Source organism: Schistocerca piceifrons, chromosome 2 (assembly GCF_021461385.2).
Source record: "Schistocerca piceifrons isolate TAMUIC-IGC-003096 chromosome 2, iqSchPice1.1, whole genome shotgun sequence".
In the NCBI taxonomy this organism is placed as follows: Eukaryota; Metazoa; Arthropoda; class Insecta; order Orthoptera; family Acrididae; genus Schistocerca; species Schistocerca piceifrons.
This window is the reverse complement of record NC_060139.1, coordinates 805,316,460-805,335,536: the sequence shown is the minus strand read 5'-3', so window position 1 is coordinate 805,335,536 and position 19,077 is coordinate 805,316,460. Positions and strand designations below refer to the sequence as shown.

Here is a 19,077-nt window from a genome sequence, read left to right as displayed (position 1 = left end):
ATGCTTCAGATAGTCAGGGAAGCAACCAGTTTTGAAGGATTCATTTATGATTTCTGTTAGTGGAGCATTGATACCATTTATGCATTTTTTTAGCACACACATTAGGATTTCATCTAAACCTGCCGAGTTTTTGTTCTTTAATTGCCTTACAAGATTGCATACTTCCTCCTCAGTAGTTGGAAGCAATACCATTGAGTTTACTATATGCTTCTGTATTGGTTGATTAGCACCTTTTGGAAATTTTTTCTGTAAGTTCATTGCAATGCTGCTAAAGTAGGTATTCACATAATTTGCTAATTCTTTCATGTTACTTTCTAAGTTTTTCTTGTTCCTGATTTGTGTGTTAGTACCTCCCTGCTTCACAGTTCCTGTTTCTTGTTTCACTACAACCCATGTAGCTTTACTTTTATTATTGGCTAAATTTATGAACCTATCATTGGCTGATTTTTTTGCAGTGCTGAGTACCTTCTTGTAGATCCGTTTGTAGTTTTTGTAGTAGTGCAAAAAAACTATTGTCCTTTTTAATGGAGTTTAGGTATTTACAAGTTTGAGCACTTTTTCTAATTCCTTTAGTAATCCATTTATTGTTGGTGGGTGTTCCAATGGGAATTAATGCTTTGGGGAATGTTTCTACAAATTTTTATTTACACTCAGACATAAAATTGGAGAACTTGCTATTCACTTTAGTTTCTATGTACACTCCTTCCCAACTTTCATGTGCTATCTTTAAGGAAAACTCTTGCAAAGCTGATGGAGAGTAGACTCCTTTATATACATGCAGTTTTGATTCTGTTTTTACACAAGCTGTTACTTTTATAATCTGACATAGATGGTCAGACAGTCCCAGATTTTTGACAAGTACGTCACAGTTTTCTCTGCCTACATCCCTAGCTATATGGTATGATGATGAATGTGTGGTTATTCTTGTTTCACAGTTGACTAGTGAAGATAGACCAAAACTATGTAGGATATTCATAAATGTGTTACTGGTGTCATCTGTTTTATTTGTATTTATGTTAAAGTCCCCACACACAAGTATATTATGTTTCAGAGTCTACGCTAGTTCTAGGCTTTGTATAAGTTTTGAAAAGAATATCTCTAAATTACCACTGGGAGAATGATACACACATAATATAGTTAGTTTCTTGGGAATATTTATAGCAAATATCTCTATTGCTGACACGTCAAAGTCTCTGTCTACACTTAGCATGATAATATAATTTATGACTTTAAATTCAATGCTGTTCTTAACATACATACATGATCCTCCACCTTTCATTGTGTTTCTGCAGTAAGAACATGCTTGGACATATGAGGGTAAATTTATATATAAGATTTCACTTTCTTTACACCAGTGCTCTCTAATACAGCTAACAGTGCTGTCTAGGATTTGTAACTCAACTTCCAGCTGTTGCACATTGTTTTTTACACACTGAATATTTTGGTGGAGTACTGTTAGACATTCAGTGTTACTTATCTTGGTGGCTTCTTTTTCGTCATATCTGCAATTAAAAAAATCCTTCAGATGGGAAGGAGGTGTCCTTTTCCGTCTATTTGCTGCCCCATGGATGGTTGTTTCCATGTCTGCTGCTGCTCCTGCTATTGCTGGGATTTCTGCTGTTACTGCTGTCTGTGATGCTGCTGTTGATGGTGATGTTGTTGTTGGCATTGGTGTTCTGATTATTGTTTGTACTGCTGCTCCTGCTATTGCTGGGATTTCCATTGTTACTGCTGTCTGTGATGCTGCTGTTGATGGTGATGCTGTTGTTGACATTTTTGCTTCGATTATTATTTGTACTGCTGCATTTTGTGTAACTGCTATTGGTTGTGTTTGTTCTGCTGCTTTTTTTGTTGCTGGTATCATCTGTGCTGAGATGGCTTCTCCACTTTGAGTTGATACAATAATAGGTATGATGTTGTTTTTTGTGTACCTAATCTCAGCCTGCACCTAAAGAGTTCAAGAATCCAAAGGCTGCAGATGATAAACTCTATACAGTTCTGAAACAAGGTAGCTCAGAGGCCATTAACAGATTGCAAACTTTTACTGAGCAATTTATTATGAAAATAAATCCCATTTTTGTCTAATAAAAAGTTGAGTTTTATAAGTCTTTGAGTTCTATTTTGTTAGTGTCTTATACTGGGTCCTTTATTTAGTGAATATGTGAGCTAAATATTTGTAATATTTGGTGTATGTTCTGGAGTGAATTGTGTGTGTGTGTGTGTGTGTGTGTGTGTGTGTGTGTGTGTGTGTGTGTGTGTGTGTGTGGTGTAGATTGTAGACTGTTGCTTATAAAAGATGAATTGTGAAGGAAACAACAAGTCAGTTTTGCTAATGTAATGATAAATTGTCTTATATAATTCTGTCAGTTATTTCTGAAGAGACAAACATAGAGAAAGGAACTCTCCATGCTACTCTATCATGTGCAAGGCTCTTAATCTTGAAACAACTACTGCATCCTTCATCCATACATAGTATATTATTATGAAAAATTATTGCCAGTACATCAGAAATGTTTTAGTAACTGTTTAGTACTGTATCCCATTTTAAAGAAAAGATATAAATATTAAAAACAGGTATTTTATTAGATAAATCAGAACTATACAATCAGTGCTTTCAGAAGTGAAAATGTTTACAGAAATATTGTAAACTGTCTGTCACACTAATACATCTACATATATGTCATTCATTAGATACATTTGTTCATTTTAACAACAAAATATTTGATCTAATACACTGTAACTTAGATATTAGTATTTATTGAACAAGGGGACAGTCAAAGATGCACAAAACTAGAACATCATCCTACCACATAAGTACAGTTTACTATGTATTTGATTTCTCAGATATCATTTGTGCTGTATAATGAAAATGGACCAATAAATATACAATGTAATACAGTACAGAAGGCATGCAGATTCACATGCTTCTCAGAAGCATAGGAAGAAATTTTGTTACAGAATAAATAAATTCTTGACAGACTCTCCTTCATGCAGAAAACATTAGAAATGATAGAGGAGTGTTAAGGTAGTATAGTCTTTGCTGACTTCATTTGAAAATTTTGACAAAGTAGTAAATTATTTATTTGTATGCAGGCAGGAGGCAAAATCAATTTAGTTGATGAAATTATCGCAATGTATCAACTATTATTTATTTTGCTAGATTTAAACCAATAATGACTGAGTAATAATGCCTAATTGTACTGGTAAGTGTAACCTTGACTTCACAAAAAGAAAAAAAGAAATGAACTTTTGCATGTACAGCAGAAAAAAAGGAAGAAGAATAAATGATAAGGAGGACAGAAATGTACTTTTAAACACATAGTATTGTTTGAAGTTTGTCTGCTTCATAGCAGGTCCAGTTGTGAGGACTGGGCATATCAAGGTGATCAAGTTTTTATTGTGTTTCATGGAGGGAAAGAGGCTGCTGCATTTTTATTTTTTTTAAAGGAACAGGTTAGACTGAAACAGTTATGTAAGTATTACTACTGCATCATGCAAGCAGAAATATACAAGACTTTGGCCTTCACTCATCTGCATGAGTGATTTGAAAGAAGGTACATCACTTTTGTGCTGACAGAGCTAGCACACACAGAGACTAAAATGCCTGGAACTAAAATGAGTACAAAGCACTTCATTTTTCATTTAGGTATTGTTTTGCATCATGTTTTTGTGTTATATTATTTCGTTGCTAAATTAGGTAAAGGAAAGGTACCAGTAGATCTTGAATGGACTCATGGTCTTGAGAAATACTGGAGCAGATTTTTAACTATCTGGAACTTTGTAAGTTTATATAGTTTCATTGTTACTTAGGTTTCTATTTTAACTTGTTTCTCTTTCTACTCTCAATAACAACAATTGTTTGATTCTACTTAACTATTTATGATATTCTTGCATTTAAATGACTAGCAAAATTTTTTATTGGCTTTTATTTCTTCTCTTTTTAATTGTTTCTGTCGGGGGGAAAATGTCATTGCAGACTAAGTCAAAACAACACAACACAAATTCATTTGTGTATATTAGTCAATGATTTTTTAAAGCTCATTACACTCAGAGTAATGTGAGCTTATAAGATAACTATATTCATGAAAGATTACATCCTTTCTTTTCACTATATGATTTTCTTAAGCTTGACATTGCACTGTAAAATTCGTCCTGCACCTGGCCGAAATTGGGCTTTTACAGAAACTTTTATTGTATTTTTTTCATTTCTGTTGTTCTGCAGACTCTGCAGTGAGTCTACACTGGAAAATCTTCTCTTAACTATCTTCCTTTTTATGGAATTATGTTTCAGTAACTTAAGATTTATGATGTGTGCATCTTAATTTGTCCTTATTTCTTTTGTTGTGAATGTGGACACTTGAACTTATTGTTTATTCATTCAGACATTGTGCTTCATAAACACACCATGAAGGAGATTTCACAAATTGTGAACTGACTGAAAGAATAAATAATCACATAGATGAAGCTATAGAAACAGCTTCCTTAGATTATGTTAATAACAAACTATAAACTAAAATAGATGTCTTATCTTATTTCTCAAAGGCACTTGAGAGACTATTCATCCATAAAAAAGCTACAATTAGTGTCTTATTTTTCAGAGGAGCTCACACCATTAAAAGATACTTTTCTCTCATTATATTACTTTTATATACTCAACAAGTGTGTGTGTCTAGAAATTAATGCTGAACAATAACAGTTATATATCAAATGAATGTGATTTCTTTTAATAAACAATTGTTATATTAATGCTGATACTGAATTGCAAACTAAAAATATCAGTGTTGATATATTTTGGTTTTAAGTTATAATTTTAATATAGTCATTAATTTATGAAAATTCTCAATAACCTGTTATATTTCTAGATTCTCCTCATTAATGTATTTTGCTTCAAACTGAAAAAAAACCTTCTATAGGGATGATAATCTTTATACAGATTACTTCTGTTCATGCATATAAAGTGCATATCAATTTTAAACTTTTTATTATATGCCATAAATAATATTAGTGGGTATACGTAGTGGTAAGTAAGTGTAATATTGGAAATATCCTTGAATGTGCATTCATAGATGTTCAGTTATTAGTTTTACATGATATATTTAATGCAAGCATGGAGATACTAAGAAGTAATAAGAATAACTTGCACCGAACAAAAATTTTATCATGAGAATTAGTAAATGTGAGACAGAACTGCTGGCCAGTACTTGTTTTCAGGTGGGACAAAATGTTTAGTACTGCTGACAGACAAACATAAAAGAAAAAATGATGTAATTATCCTAGCATTTGGAACTGTCATTTGGAACTGTTACTTTTTTCAGCTGGGTCTCTCTCATCTTTGAGTCTGAGTGACCTGCCTTTCCTTTTTAATGCTCCTCATTCTATTTCCCTCTCTTCCCTGAAGAAGGAAGTAGCAGGTCTGAAAGCTAAGATGCACTCTAACATTCATGTGGGTCTGTTGGCAGTACTAAACATTTCACATCCTGGATGTAAGTATTTTCCAGCAATCCTGTCTCATAACTGTCATATGCAAATGAGGACAGATCCCTTCACATGTAGAGACATTGAGAATTGTTGGGAGACAACAGTGATTACTTGTGCATGGGGGGTGGAGTGGGGGTATAGGGGGGCTAGCTGTGAAGGAAGACTACTTGACTGAGGTTTAAGGAGATAAGGAGTCTACATCTTTTTTTTATGGACACAGTGGTTGGTAAACAACTTGTCAGCATGAAACTTCCTGGCAGACTAAAACTGTGTGCCCGACCGAGACTCGAACTCGGGACCTTTGCCTTTCGCGGGCAAGTGCTCTACCATCTGAGCTACCGAAGCACGACTCACGCCCGGTACTCACAGCTTTACTTCTGCCAGTATCTCGTCTCCTACCTTCCAAACTTTACAGAAGCTCTTCTGCGAACCAGGCAGAACTAGCACTCCTGAAAGAAAGGATATAGCGGAGACATGGCTTAGCCACAGCCTGGGGGATGTTTCCAGAATGAGATTTTCACTCTGCAGCGGAGTGTGCGCTGATATGAAACTTCCTGGCAGATTAAAACTGTGTGCCCGACCGAGACTCGAACTCGGGACCTTTGCCTTTCGCGGGCAAGTGCTCTACCATCTGAGCTACCGAAGCACGACTCACGCCCGGTACTCACAGCTTTACTTCTGCCAGTATCTCGTCTCCTACCTTCCAAACTTTACAGAAGCTCTTCTGCGAACCAGGCAGAACTAGCACTCCTGAAAGAAAGGATATAGCGGAGACATGGCTTAGCCACAGCCTGGGGGATGTTTCCAGAATGAGATTTTCACTCTGCAGCGGAGTGTGCGCTGATATGAAACTTCCTGGCAGATTAAAACTGTGTGCCCGACTGAGACTCGAACTCGGGACCTTTGCCTTTCGCGGGCAAGTGCTCTACCATCTGAGCTACCGAAGCACGACTCACGCCCGGTACTCACAGCTTTACTTCTGCCAGTATCTCGTCTCCTACCTTCCAAACTTCTGCCTGGTTCGCAGAAGAGCTTCTGTAAAGTTTGGAAGGTAGGAGACGAGATACTGGCAGAAGTGAAGCTGTGAGTACCGGGCGTGAGTTGTGCTTCGGTAGCTCAGATGGTAGAGCACTTGCCCGCGAAAGGCAAAGGTCCCGAGTTCGAGTCTCGGTCGGGCACACAGTTTTAATCTGCCAGGATGTTTCATATCAGCGCACACTCCGCTGCAGAGTGAAAATCTCATTCTGGAAACATCCCCCAGGCTGTGGCTAAGCCATGTCTCCGCTATATCCTTTCTTTCAGGAGTGCTAGTTCTGCCTGGTTCGCAGAAGAGCTTCTGTAAAGTTTGGAAGGTAGGAGACGAGATACTGGCAGAAGTAAAGCTGTGAGTACCGGGCGTGAGTCGTGCTTCGGTAGCTCAGATGGTAGAGCACTTGCCCGCGAAAGGCAAAGGTCCCGAGTTCGAGTCTCGGTCGGGCACACAGTTTTAATCTGCCAGGAAGTTTCATATCAGCGCACACTCCGCTGCAGAGTGAAAATCTCATTCTGGAACTTGTCAGCATTTACATACAAAAGACTTGCTGATCATTTAGCAGAATAAATGATTTATTGATCATACATCCTGTGTGCTGTATTGTTGTGCTTTCATTCCATAAGCCAAGAGAAAGTATGTCCAAGAGTGGGTCCCTGAACTGCATCATGTGACTTTACTCCATGAATAGGTATGATCTGTTGATTGTTTTCTAAAACGGGCTTTTAAGCCATGGCAATATCAATGAGATAATATTTTAGACTGTTCAATAAGACATTATACTGTATACTGTCAAATGATTTACTGAGCTCACAGTGTTAATGCTATGGCTTCCTTCTCTTTATAGAAGTACTTATTTTTCTTATCAGACCAAACACTGTCATAGTTGTGCAGCTTTCTTACCAACAACTAAGTAGCACATTGAAAATATTACTCTCTAAGTAACTTCAGAATCTCATGTTTCATTACAGTTTCCATAATGTTAGTTAGCACAGAGGGTTAGCTGACCATCTTAGAGCTTCCATAGAATCAAATGCTTTGGGATAGCACAAAGCATACTACAAGAAATTAGTTTCTCTGTAGACTTTTAAACTTTCACTATGGTTAAGATGCACTCCTTCTGCTCATTCAGTGTCTTCAGGCATGTTGACTGAGTTGAGGTATTCACTAACAAAAGACAGGCAGTGAGTAATTAGTTCACACATTGTGTTCTGTAAACCCCACTGTGTAGGAGACTCTTCAGGGATGTGGAACAAGTCAAGCTGTATTCAAAATACAACACTGCAGGCTCTTCTGGGAAATATTTTATCAACAAATTATGACAAATAACAATCTAATCACTATGATAGCTATCAGAATTACATCAGGATTAATTTATACACATATATTGTGACCTTTGCTTGAGTCCTCAACTAGAATTAGCATGTTCTATCAGGTTTGATGTGAGTTCAGCCCTTTTAATTCATGTATCAGTCAAGAAAACAACTAAGCACTTTCTACTTATCTTCTTTCTTGAGGGTCTTGTAAATATTGAAATTGTATAGTTGGTGTTTCCAGGTTCAGAACCTCAGCCTTTCACTACCTTTTTATAACAGAGTCAGCTGCCAGAAATTAAAGGCCAGCCATCAGTTTTGATGACCTTAATAGTTTATCTAAGCTTCTTGTTCCACATATAACTCAAAATTATAAACATTCCACCATAGGTGCACAATACAATGCAAAAGGAAGCTTTCTAGTGAATGATAAATTACCAAAAGTTAATGACTATCAATGTGGGAATTTTGAAGACAGATTTTTTATCAGATTATGTATCAATTTTGTGTTCTGTAATAATTTGGATGGCTTTTTGATTTCTTACACACGATGTGGTTGGTCATTATCGAAGTAAGGCAAGTATTATCCACAATTAAATTTCTTATAAATATATTGTTTTTAAATATATACACATTGCAAAGATGGATATAAATACAGTTCATCAGGAACCCTATTTCTCTTTAGTAACTGACAAGAATGTATAAATGGAATGTGTGTGTGTGTGTGTGTGTGTGTGTGTGTGTGTGTGTGTGTGTGTGTGTGTGTCCCACATCTCATCATAAACTGATATCAAGCAAACTTGATACACAAAGTACTTATTGTCTGGAAAAGAGTACTGTGGAAGTAAGAACCACATCCAACTTGAGTGGGGTGACATACGAAATAGACAGAGAGAGGGAGAGGAGGGGATGGACAGAGAGAGGGTGGAGGAGGAAATAGACAGAGAGGGTAGGGAGAAGGATAGAGAAAGAGAGAAGGGAGGGGAGTAGATGGAGAGAGAGGGGAGGGAAGGAGATGGACAGAGAGAGGGGGAGGAGGAGATGGAAAGAGAGAAGGTGGAGGTGTAGGAGACAGGTGGAAAATGGAGACAGGTAATGGGCAGCTAGTACAGGAAGAGGGTGTGAGGATACAAGTGGAAGAGAAAGAGAGTGTGAGGTGGAAGAGGGAGAAGGTGTAAAGAGGCAGGTGAATGAAGGAAAGGCTGTGAGAAGGCAGTTGTATGATGGACAGGGTGTGAGGAGGAGGCAGGTGGAAGAGGGATAGGCTGTGATAAAACAAGTGGAAGGCAAAGCTCTGCGTAGAAACAGTAATAGTGAAAGTATGCACAGTAGACTCATTGATGTCTAATTCTGGTACCTGTAAGTAATTCTGATTTGTTTCAAATTGCATAATATGAGAATTTGTAACCTTAAATTTTAAGCTGTTTGCTGAATTGATTATAAGCCTGTCCCATTATTCTACTGACTGTATCTCACATGGATGTGTTAGAACCCTTTATCAGAGTGCTTATGCCATCAGCAAACATAACAGTTTTTGAAATGTCTTCTCAAATCAATCAATTTGTAGGTCAAAAAACATGTACAGGCTAAGAACTGAGCCCTGCAGCACACAGTATTTAATATTTCCCCACTCTAAATTTAACATTATTCCTCTTGTATTATTTGTTAAAGTGAACTTCTGTTTTCTACTGTTAAGACACCATCTATCCAAAAGGAATGCCTTTAATGCCATACCATTTTAGTTCCATTAGTAGAATTTTATGATATACAACCGATTAATAGAAACTTAATCTGTCCCTCCATTACAATAAGCAATCATTATACTGCTTAATAGTATTTGTGATTATACAAGCTAAATGCATCCCATTAAAGAAGAAAGAAAGCCTCTATTTTGAAACAAGCTGCTGATTCCTTAGTCGTAGTGAATAGTTGTTGTTTATCGGCAATCACCTGCCTGACATGTACTTGATTACTTTGGTATTTTTCAAAGAAAATAGTCATTTGCATTTGTGACAACAGAAACCTGTTTAAAATACACAAACACTTGTCACACAGCTTCACAGTGACACTGCAGTCTACTTGTGATGTAACTAATAAGAATTAACTTGAATCTAGATGACAAATAATTAGTAGGAGTGTTTAGTGAGGTGCTTTTTAAATTTCTTTTGAGCTGGTCATGATTTCCAGTCTGAACCCTGTGCAAGGGGGCCAAGGGCGCAGGTAAATAATTTTTGTGTCTTAAATTGTATTGTGCATATGATGGTTCACTTCACAGTGATTTTTGTCATCAGCAACAAAGATCTTTTGAAAACATAGAAGACAGTACTTAAAAAAATAATCAGTGATGTGAACAAAGTGGCAAAAAGCAATTATATTATAACTGCCAATAACAAAGTAAAACTTGTACAGAAAATAGCAAAACAGCAGACAAGTAAAGCCCACACATTTTTGTCATGCAGTTAGACAATCATGGATAACAATTATGCATCGAAGAGAAATTGTGTGGACCAGAAATGTGGGTGATAATAGAAGTGGATATAAAAAAACCTTAGGGCATTTGAAGGAAAAACACTGTATCAAATCTACAGCTTAAAAAAGAGCCAGAGGCCTGGAGAGTAAGAAACAACTAAAAATTGCAACAGCTTATACACAGGGAAATATAAAGTAAAACTTATTAAATCTTAGAGAAAACACTGGTCAGATGATATGAAGAGGGTGGCAGACAACAGGAGCAACAAAAAGAAGATTTTGCTCCAAGGAAGGAAGGGCCAACCAGGTGCAAGATGGCTGGCCTTAGCAAGATGGAAGACAAAAGTAGAGAACTGAGACACATGGTCACAGATTGTTGAGGAAGTGAAGGCCCATCATGGTCTCTACTGCTGAAGAAGAGGAATAAGAAGAAGTAGTAGAACAAGAGAAATTGTATCACTGCAATTTTCAAATTTAAGTGAGCAGTTTGTCAGTGGACTCAAATCAGTAATAACAGTCAAACAGTGGAAAGTCCAGGTTGGAATATCAACTATTATGTAATCTATCCTTTTCATAATTAGTAATAATAGTTATGTATTACCAGAGTCCTCAAAAAACAAATTTACTTCTCTCTTTCAAAATCAGCTAATGAGAAACACATTTTAACAATAATTACAAATTTAAAGTTTACATATCATACAGGCATTGAAAGCATCTCATATTTCTATAGTAAGAGCTGTGGTAACCTTATTGTTAAACAGCTCTACAATACAGGCAACCATTCGCTATCAACTGGAGCTTTTTCATGTTGTTTAAAAGCATAAAACTCAAGCCGCTATTCAGGAAAGGAAAGAAACAAGATGTAGCAAATTACCAGTCTGTTGCACTATTATTTGTTTTCTCAAAAAGGTTAGAAATTTTTTGGAAAGAGTTCTGAGATTTCCTATATAAACTTTCAATCCTTCCCACAGAACAATGTAGTGTCAGAAAAATCTGATCAAGATAATGTCATTTTCAATCTTTTATTTATTTATCAAAAAACAAAGATGATGTGACTTACCAAACGAAAGTGCTGGCAGGTCGAAAGACACACAAACAAACACAAACATACACACAAAATTCAAGCTTTCGCAACAAACTGTTGCCTCATCAGGAAAGAGGGAAGGAGAGGGAAAGACGAAAGGATGTGGGTTTTAAGGGAGAGGGTAAGGAGTCATTCCAATCCCGGGAGCGGAAAGACTTAATTTAGGGGGAAAAAAGGACAGGTATACACTCGCACACACATATCCATCCACACATATACAGACACAAGCAGACATATTTAAAGACAAATATGTCTGCTTGTGTCTGTATATGTGTGGATGGATATGTGTGTGTGTGTGTGTGTGTGTGTGTGTGTGTGTGTGTGTGTGTGTGTGTGTGTGTGTGTGCGAGTGTATACCCATCCTTTTTTCCCCCTAAGGTAAGTCTTTCCACTCCCGGGATTGGATGACTCCTTACCCTCTCCCTTAAAACCCACATCCTTTCGTCTTTCCCTCTCCTTCCCTCTTTCCTGATGAGGCAACAGTTTGTTGTGAAAGCTTGAATTTTGTGTGTATGTTTGTGTTTGTTTGTGTGTCTTTCGACCTGCCAGCGCTTTCGTTTGGTAAGTCACATCATCTTTGTTTTTTGATAAATTTTTCCCACGTGGAATGTTTCCCTCTATTATATTAATATCTTTTATTTATTTATTTATCCATCTGTAGGTAATGTAAATTGTATAGATGTTGTCAACATGTAAAGACATAAAATACAGACACAGAGATATGTAAACATACATAATTACACACATATTGCTCCACAAGTTAGACAGTGGCAAATGTTTCACTGGTATATTGTAAAAGTTTACATTCATCACCAACCACAAGTATTACACAGTTATTAAATTGTTCATATTTCAACATATTTTGTTAAAACAGATTTACAACAAACCACTCACAAAGCCTTGAGATAATTAAAATGATTACAGGTATCATATGACTAACAACACGTATTAAGGAGGTTGAAAGAATGACAGTAGATCAATCTTGAAGTAGTGGACCAATTGCAGGCAGCATTGATTACATCAAGTAATTTGATTTCAAGAAGTTGTGCACTGTGCCCTCTAGCAGAAGGCTGGACCATCTGTGGTCCTATAGGAACCACATCTTTTATAGGCAATGGCAATACTACCCTTCAATGGTTTTCATTCTTCAGCCTCCAGATTGTTTCTTTTTTAATGCACCTTATATTAAGATGAATAGTAATTATTAGCTACACTTACATAGTAAACTGTGATAGTCATGCCCATACTTTATTGTGCCCAATTTTATGTAATGTAAGCATACCTAAAAAAACTGAATTGCTTTTTAGCAAAACAAACTACACTCCTTAGTAATTATCTACATTATTTACAGGAAATACAGACATTTCACTTCGCTCTTTGTGTTGCCCAAGATGTACTAGAGCTGCAGTCAAATAGCTACTTGCAACAGGTCAAACACTATGTAAGGAAAGTGAACAATTACACTTTCAGGACGTTTGTATTTCCATTATCACTTGTAAGTAAATAGAACTTCAGATACAATTCTAGCTATAGTGTAGTAGGTATCACATATTTATTTAAATTACTTCCCCTAGTGTAATAAAATACAGCTGTATTCTCTGTCCAAAACATTTTTTTGCATTGGTGCTAGTAACTTATCAAAGAAAATTTTTTGTTTGCTACATATATGATATCTAAGTGAACTTCTTTGTATATCAAGGAAAACTAAATTTTAAAAAACCTGCAGATCAATTGCTATTATGTGTCCCACCTCTTAGACTGATTGTTAATTTATCATGTAAAACACCAGAAATGAGGAATCTTTATTAGCCATTGACCATTTTGCAGTGAAATAGGTTTTCTCATTCATTCATTGTAATACAGTGGATATTAAATACAGTAGATGAAAATACAGCAAAGTACTGTGAAAAGGTTGTAAAAGCTAAACCCATTCTCACACATATAGAAGAATTCCTTAATGCTGTAAAGTGAGTAGTGAGGTAACCAGACATTCAACTGTGTTTTGAAGTGGTTTTAATGGCATGTACCAAGCACTGAGAGCAATTTAATGCAGATTCTGAATGGGTTCACAGTGACCATGACAGTTCGTAATAACCCATTCACTGATTCTGTTAACTTACTTTGTGATTTTGTTGACACACGTCTTTCATAACAACAGGTTCAGAAATGAATCTTCTTGTTTCCATGGCATAAGGCTTGTTCTACAAAGTTTACAAAGTTCCAGGATTGCAGCTGTATCCAGTAAGTGTCCTCTGCTGATATTTTGGCTGAGAATTATCCAGTCATCTTCAGAGACATAATACTGATGCTGAAGCCCTCCCACCCACCTAATAAAGACAGTGCTTGCAGAGACAGCTGAAAAAATGTCACTCAAGCAGCGATGACCTGTACTACTGACACACTCTCTATAATGGGGATTGTGTCATGTATTCTACTGTAGTTTATAAACACTGGACATTAACATCTCTGGTTCTGTGCTATTGTCTTTGAGAGATGACTATTCCAAATGATGATTTTCATATTTTAACCAAGTTAAAACAGCAACTGGGATAAAGTGAACCATTTGTCTATTGGATTTTGATGACTTTCCTAATTAATAACTCTCAGAAGGATGATGTAGAAGTCAGAATCTTCATATTTTCATACTCCATGTAGTGTGCTGTCTCAGTGCAGTGTTCAGCCACTACAGATTTTTTGGGCTGTAGCAGATGAGTGTAGTATCAATGTCCCATGTAATGACTGATGTTGTTTGCCCAGCATATGAAAGTCCACACTGACACATGTTATATGTACACATAGCATAAAGTAATCCTTCAGAGAAATAATGAGAACCTTCAGTTCATGCTTAGGTTCTAACATATTTTAGAAGAAAGACTCCATACATATAGTAGGAAGACCATGGATTTGAATCTTTCCTCCTCAGCCTTTTGACGTAGGATGCTCACATAAAGTTTGAAAGGCAGAGCCTTGCATATTTTGTGTGATGCGTAGCCTACCTTGAGCCACATTTTTGAGACATTCAAGTTTCTCACACAGATAGTTGTCATCCGCAATAGTATGTGCCCTATAGACATGTGTGTTGAGGACACCACCCATGTGCAGTGGATGGAGGCAGATGGCTACTTGCAGATACAAATCTGTGTGTTGGCTTACAGTAGACTTAACGTCCCAAGGTGCTGTCGGTTTAGAGATGAACTAAAATGTGCAGAAAATGGAAGCATGTGTTCTTTTCTATTTCCCTGATGATTTTTTTTCATCTTTTTCCATGGGTGGAATTAAGGTGGCTCAAGAACTGATGATGTGTTTCATTACCATTGTAAAACCACTAACAATATACGCAATAGTGCACTGGCATCAGGGACTGCCCATGCTTGCTTAAAAATTGCAAAATTGGAAACAATCGACAAACAAGGAAACACGGAAGAAGTTGGCAATTACAGGTCTATTGCCCTATTGTCTGGCTTTTCAAAAATTCTAGAGAAGGTCTTCCACAAAAGACTTACGGCCTTTATGGAAAAATATCAAATCCTACCCACAGCCCAACACAGGTTTAGGAAGAACCACTTAACCAACAGTGCTATCTATGAATTCCTATGCAAAATTTACCAGAAAGTTGCCAGTGGTGAATATATCACTGGTGTGCATCTTGACTTGTCAAAAGCATTTGATATCATAGATCATGAAGCACTACTATAGAAATTAAATCAACTAGGCATCAGAGGCACACCTAATGACTGGGTCAGGCTTTTCCTCTTATCTGTAAATGACCAATAAGCAAACATACTGTGTCAAAATGCTTACCAGTTTGTTGTCAACACAAGATATCTCATTACTCCAAAATCAGAAAATTTTCTACACGAAAACATAACAATGACAATGGGTACCATAGCAGAACGGTTCACATACAATAAGTTAATCATAAATGAAGGAAAAACTGTAGCAATCAACTTCCATAATGTCAAGTAAAAGGTTCCACAAACTATAAATATCCAGTTGTCAAACAAAACTGTAAATGGAGCTGATCTGACAAAGTTTCTCAAGCTCTCGATCCAGGATAATATCAGGGGGGGAATTCATATTGAAAGTCTCAGCAAAATATTGAACACATCTTGTAATGTGATGAGGATCCGTGAAACCTGCTGTAGCAAAGACTGCCTAAAATATGAAATATGCAACTGTGCAATCAATCGTGAAGTATGGAGTCATTTTCTGGGGAGCTTCTCCAAACACCATCAAGGTATTTAGAATTGAAAAAAGAATCATGGGAATCATTGAAGGTGTGCCAAACACACGAAATCTTGCAAGCCACTCTTCAGAAATCTGCAAATCCCCCCTCTACTATGCCTTCATATGTTTGAAACCATACTATTCATACAGCAGTATGCGATTGAAAATCTGCCAACTTTCCTCAAAAATGAAGATGTACACACTCACAACATAAGGCAAAAAATGAATCTCTGTATGCACCATACAAAAACTGAGCTCTACCAAAATGAAGTTCTGAACCTTGGAAAAAAGATATTCCGGAAACTACCAAATAACATACAACCTGTAAACAACACAGCAGGGTTCAAAGCCACAGTAAAGGTGTATCTAATTGATCACTGCTTCTACAGTCTGAAAGAGTATTTTGATAGATAGTAATGTACCAGTATGAATAATAATGTACCAGTCTTATCTGCAGAAAGGATAGAAAAAATTGCAACCACTGAACAAATACAAATAATGTACCAGTAATAAGTAGTGTAACCATAAGAGGTTGATGATGTTAAAATGATGGAAACAGTATTCTGTTTAATGATCTCCAACATCTTATATACAGTCTATGTACGAACAAGGTCTCATGGACAAATAAATAAATAAGTTCTACCATGGAAACAAACCACAGATGTCTCGCAAAATGTCTCCAAAAAATCAGGCTTAAAATTTGCCAAGTCCAGCTTCTCTTAAATTGACCACTACTGGTGACAGAGGGCTTCTCATTGGCATCACCATCAGTGTGTTCATAAAGATCATTGTCAAATAAAAAATGTGTTGAGGTGGTCATTTTATCGAATTTAGAAAATTAAAACTTCCTCTAGGACTGTCAAGAATAGTTTTGGAGGTACAAATCTCTTTGCCGGGTTGAGCTCTCTGTTCTGATTTTTCATTTATTCTGGTGAGGCCTGATAGAAACTGTAGCACTGACATATATTCTTGAGAGCTCTAGTAAACATTTTGTTGATACTTAGGCAAGCATATTTTTTCCCAATCTATGAATTCAAGACAAAGAAGTAATTCATACACATTGCTTTATCCTACAGTTTTGTTCACAACTTGCAGGTGGTCTACTGTGCTATTACCACTTTGAAGTAAGTCTGATGATTAAAATCTTATGTTTTTTGTGGGGTTGAGGATAATTTTATGTGTTATGGATAGAAGACTGAAAGATTTATAGTTTATTATTCTTGTTTGCTTCCTTTGTTGTTAAGTAAGTCTAATCCATGACTAGTATGATTTTGAAGAATTAATTTCCTCTGCACAGATTCCATAAATAGTTTTACAAGTTCCATTAATATTAGGTTTTAATCAATTCTATTAAACCATGACTTTCTCTATGCAAATTTGCTTTCTTTATAGCTGTTATGGTTTTACATGCATATGTCGAAATTTGCATTACTTTGAGAACATCAGTGTTTTCATTACCAAAATTTTATTTTTCTGATCCATCTCTTCGGCAATACAAATATTTAATGAAATTTTTGTAATATTGTAGAATTATTGTGACATTATTAGGTACTATTCAGTCTGACAATAAACTTGACAAAACATCTAGGACTAAAGTGAGTGGCACTGTCTACAGCAAATCCATCAGTGGCTGATATATCGAGAGAATAAACTGTGACAGAAACAAAAACTGTAATAGTCTAGGGTCTGTGCATAAATCAAAATACTTTCTTAAGCAATAAATTTTTGCATAAAAATAGTTTGCAATTAAACATTTAGGATTCAAAATTCTTTGCAAAATGTTTGCTGATACATGTAAAGTTCTCAATAGTAGGAGAAAGTTATAAATAAGGATAGGAATGCTAAACAATACTCTATTCTATTCAAGTAATACAAAACGTAACACTGAAATACCACCTGAGCAAATGTATTCTTGATACCATTGTGGGTTAGGTAGGTATGCCACATAAATAATGATATGTATTCTTTAAACTTACAGAATTAATTTTCATTAATTATAAGAATGTTTGGTCAAGAAGACACTGAACTGATAAGGTTACAACAAAGATAAAAAAATCTGTGCCAGAGATGTAATGTGTGCATATCAATAATTTCACTTCCCACAAACAAAAAATGCATCACTGTCAGTCCCCTATTCCACCTCCCCCCCTCCCCCCCCCCTCCCATTTCACCATCCATAGTGCAGATTACCTGGAATGTCTTGATATTTAGATGACTGGCTCTTGTGTGGGTCAGATGCCATGGTGGTAGCAAAGCTGTCAGTTGTGATACAGGTGTATCCACAGGCTGGTGACACAGGGTTGCTCAGGGTCTGGGAAGTATGAGCCAATGGATTGTTTGTAGCATGAGATGTCAACAAGGTGTCTGGGTTGGTTGAGGAAAAAATCCATGCATTTTCAACATGTGCAATGGAGACATTATACAGAACGTGTTCTCTATACAACATCGAGAAACGGACAGGGTATGGTGGCTGGAGAGGCAAATCTGTTTGAGTCTATATGCAGCATTACATGCAAACAGCTGTGTAATTCTTTGTGCACAAGCACATGATGATTGCTTTTGAGAGGATCTGGTAAGCAACAGATATTGGAGCAGTGGTACTTTACTTGCAGCACTAACTGTGTAAGTTCTGCTGTGTTGGATAGTGATGCCAGAACTAACAACAAATCATCACCAACTTGACCTCACACTATGGGAGGAGAAAGCACGCTTGCAAGATATCAGCCCCAATAATCAATTCCACACAAAAATTGGCCCATAATTCTGATAGTAATTATGACCTTCTGATTATACAGGTTTTAAATTTCACATGGCATGAATATTTGTCACTAACTCTACCCCACTGCAACCGCCTTGTGCCTGAGTGTAAAGAACTTTACAGTGGAGTGAGTAAGAGATTTGTGAAATACTGCTGCGATACTGGTAACATATTTCATTCATTTGTATAAAAGTGTGTGGTTTCTAACCAGCAGCTTGTGCCAGAGATTTCTTTGTTTTGAACATTTTTATGTTGTGATTCACAAATGCAGAGTAAATTAATGAGACTAATGGGTGTGTCATTACTAACACCACTGTTGACAGTGTTAAGGAGATGTATATTTGCAGGAGAGGTGCTATTCTTCAACATTATTGGCTTTATTAAAGTGTAAATCATAAATCATTAACTTCATTCCATAATAATTCTTCAGTTGCTTAGGTTTACTCATTTTGCTTTTGAGATGTGCGTATGACTGCAGAATGTCAGTAAAAGGGTATTATTAAATAATATGAACATTTATGTGTGCAAAGTTGACTGAATATGTACTCACATTACTTAATTATTTATCATGTAGAATAACAAGTGTTCTTGAATAAGATTTTACAACACATTGCGCAGATGTGTCAATCTTACCCCTGCTCTTCCTTCCTCCTCAATTTCCCAGAAATGGGAGGGCTCCAGCTGTCACTCTGCTAAAAAATATTTAGGCTCAGGCATT

The 19,077-nt window shown here is 36.5% G+C and overlaps 1 protein-coding gene across 1 annotated transcript in view; it reads left to right on the top strand.

Moving 5' to 3' along the window:
• Window positions 1-3,478: 3,478 nt before the first annotated feature.
• LOC124777431 (androgen-dependent TFPI-regulating protein-like) overlaps window positions 3,479-19,077 on the top strand; it is a 54,856-nt gene continuing 39,257 nt past the window's right edge. Inside the window, exons 1-2 of the mRNA XM_047252832.1 lie at window positions 3,479-3,780; window positions 12,726-12,869. Coding sequence (XP_047108788.1) covers window positions 3,601-3,780; window positions 12,726-12,869 — 324 coding nt within the window. The 5' untranslated portion in view covers window positions 3,479-3,600. The remainder of the gene's footprint in view (window positions 3,781-12,725; window positions 12,870-19,077) is intronic.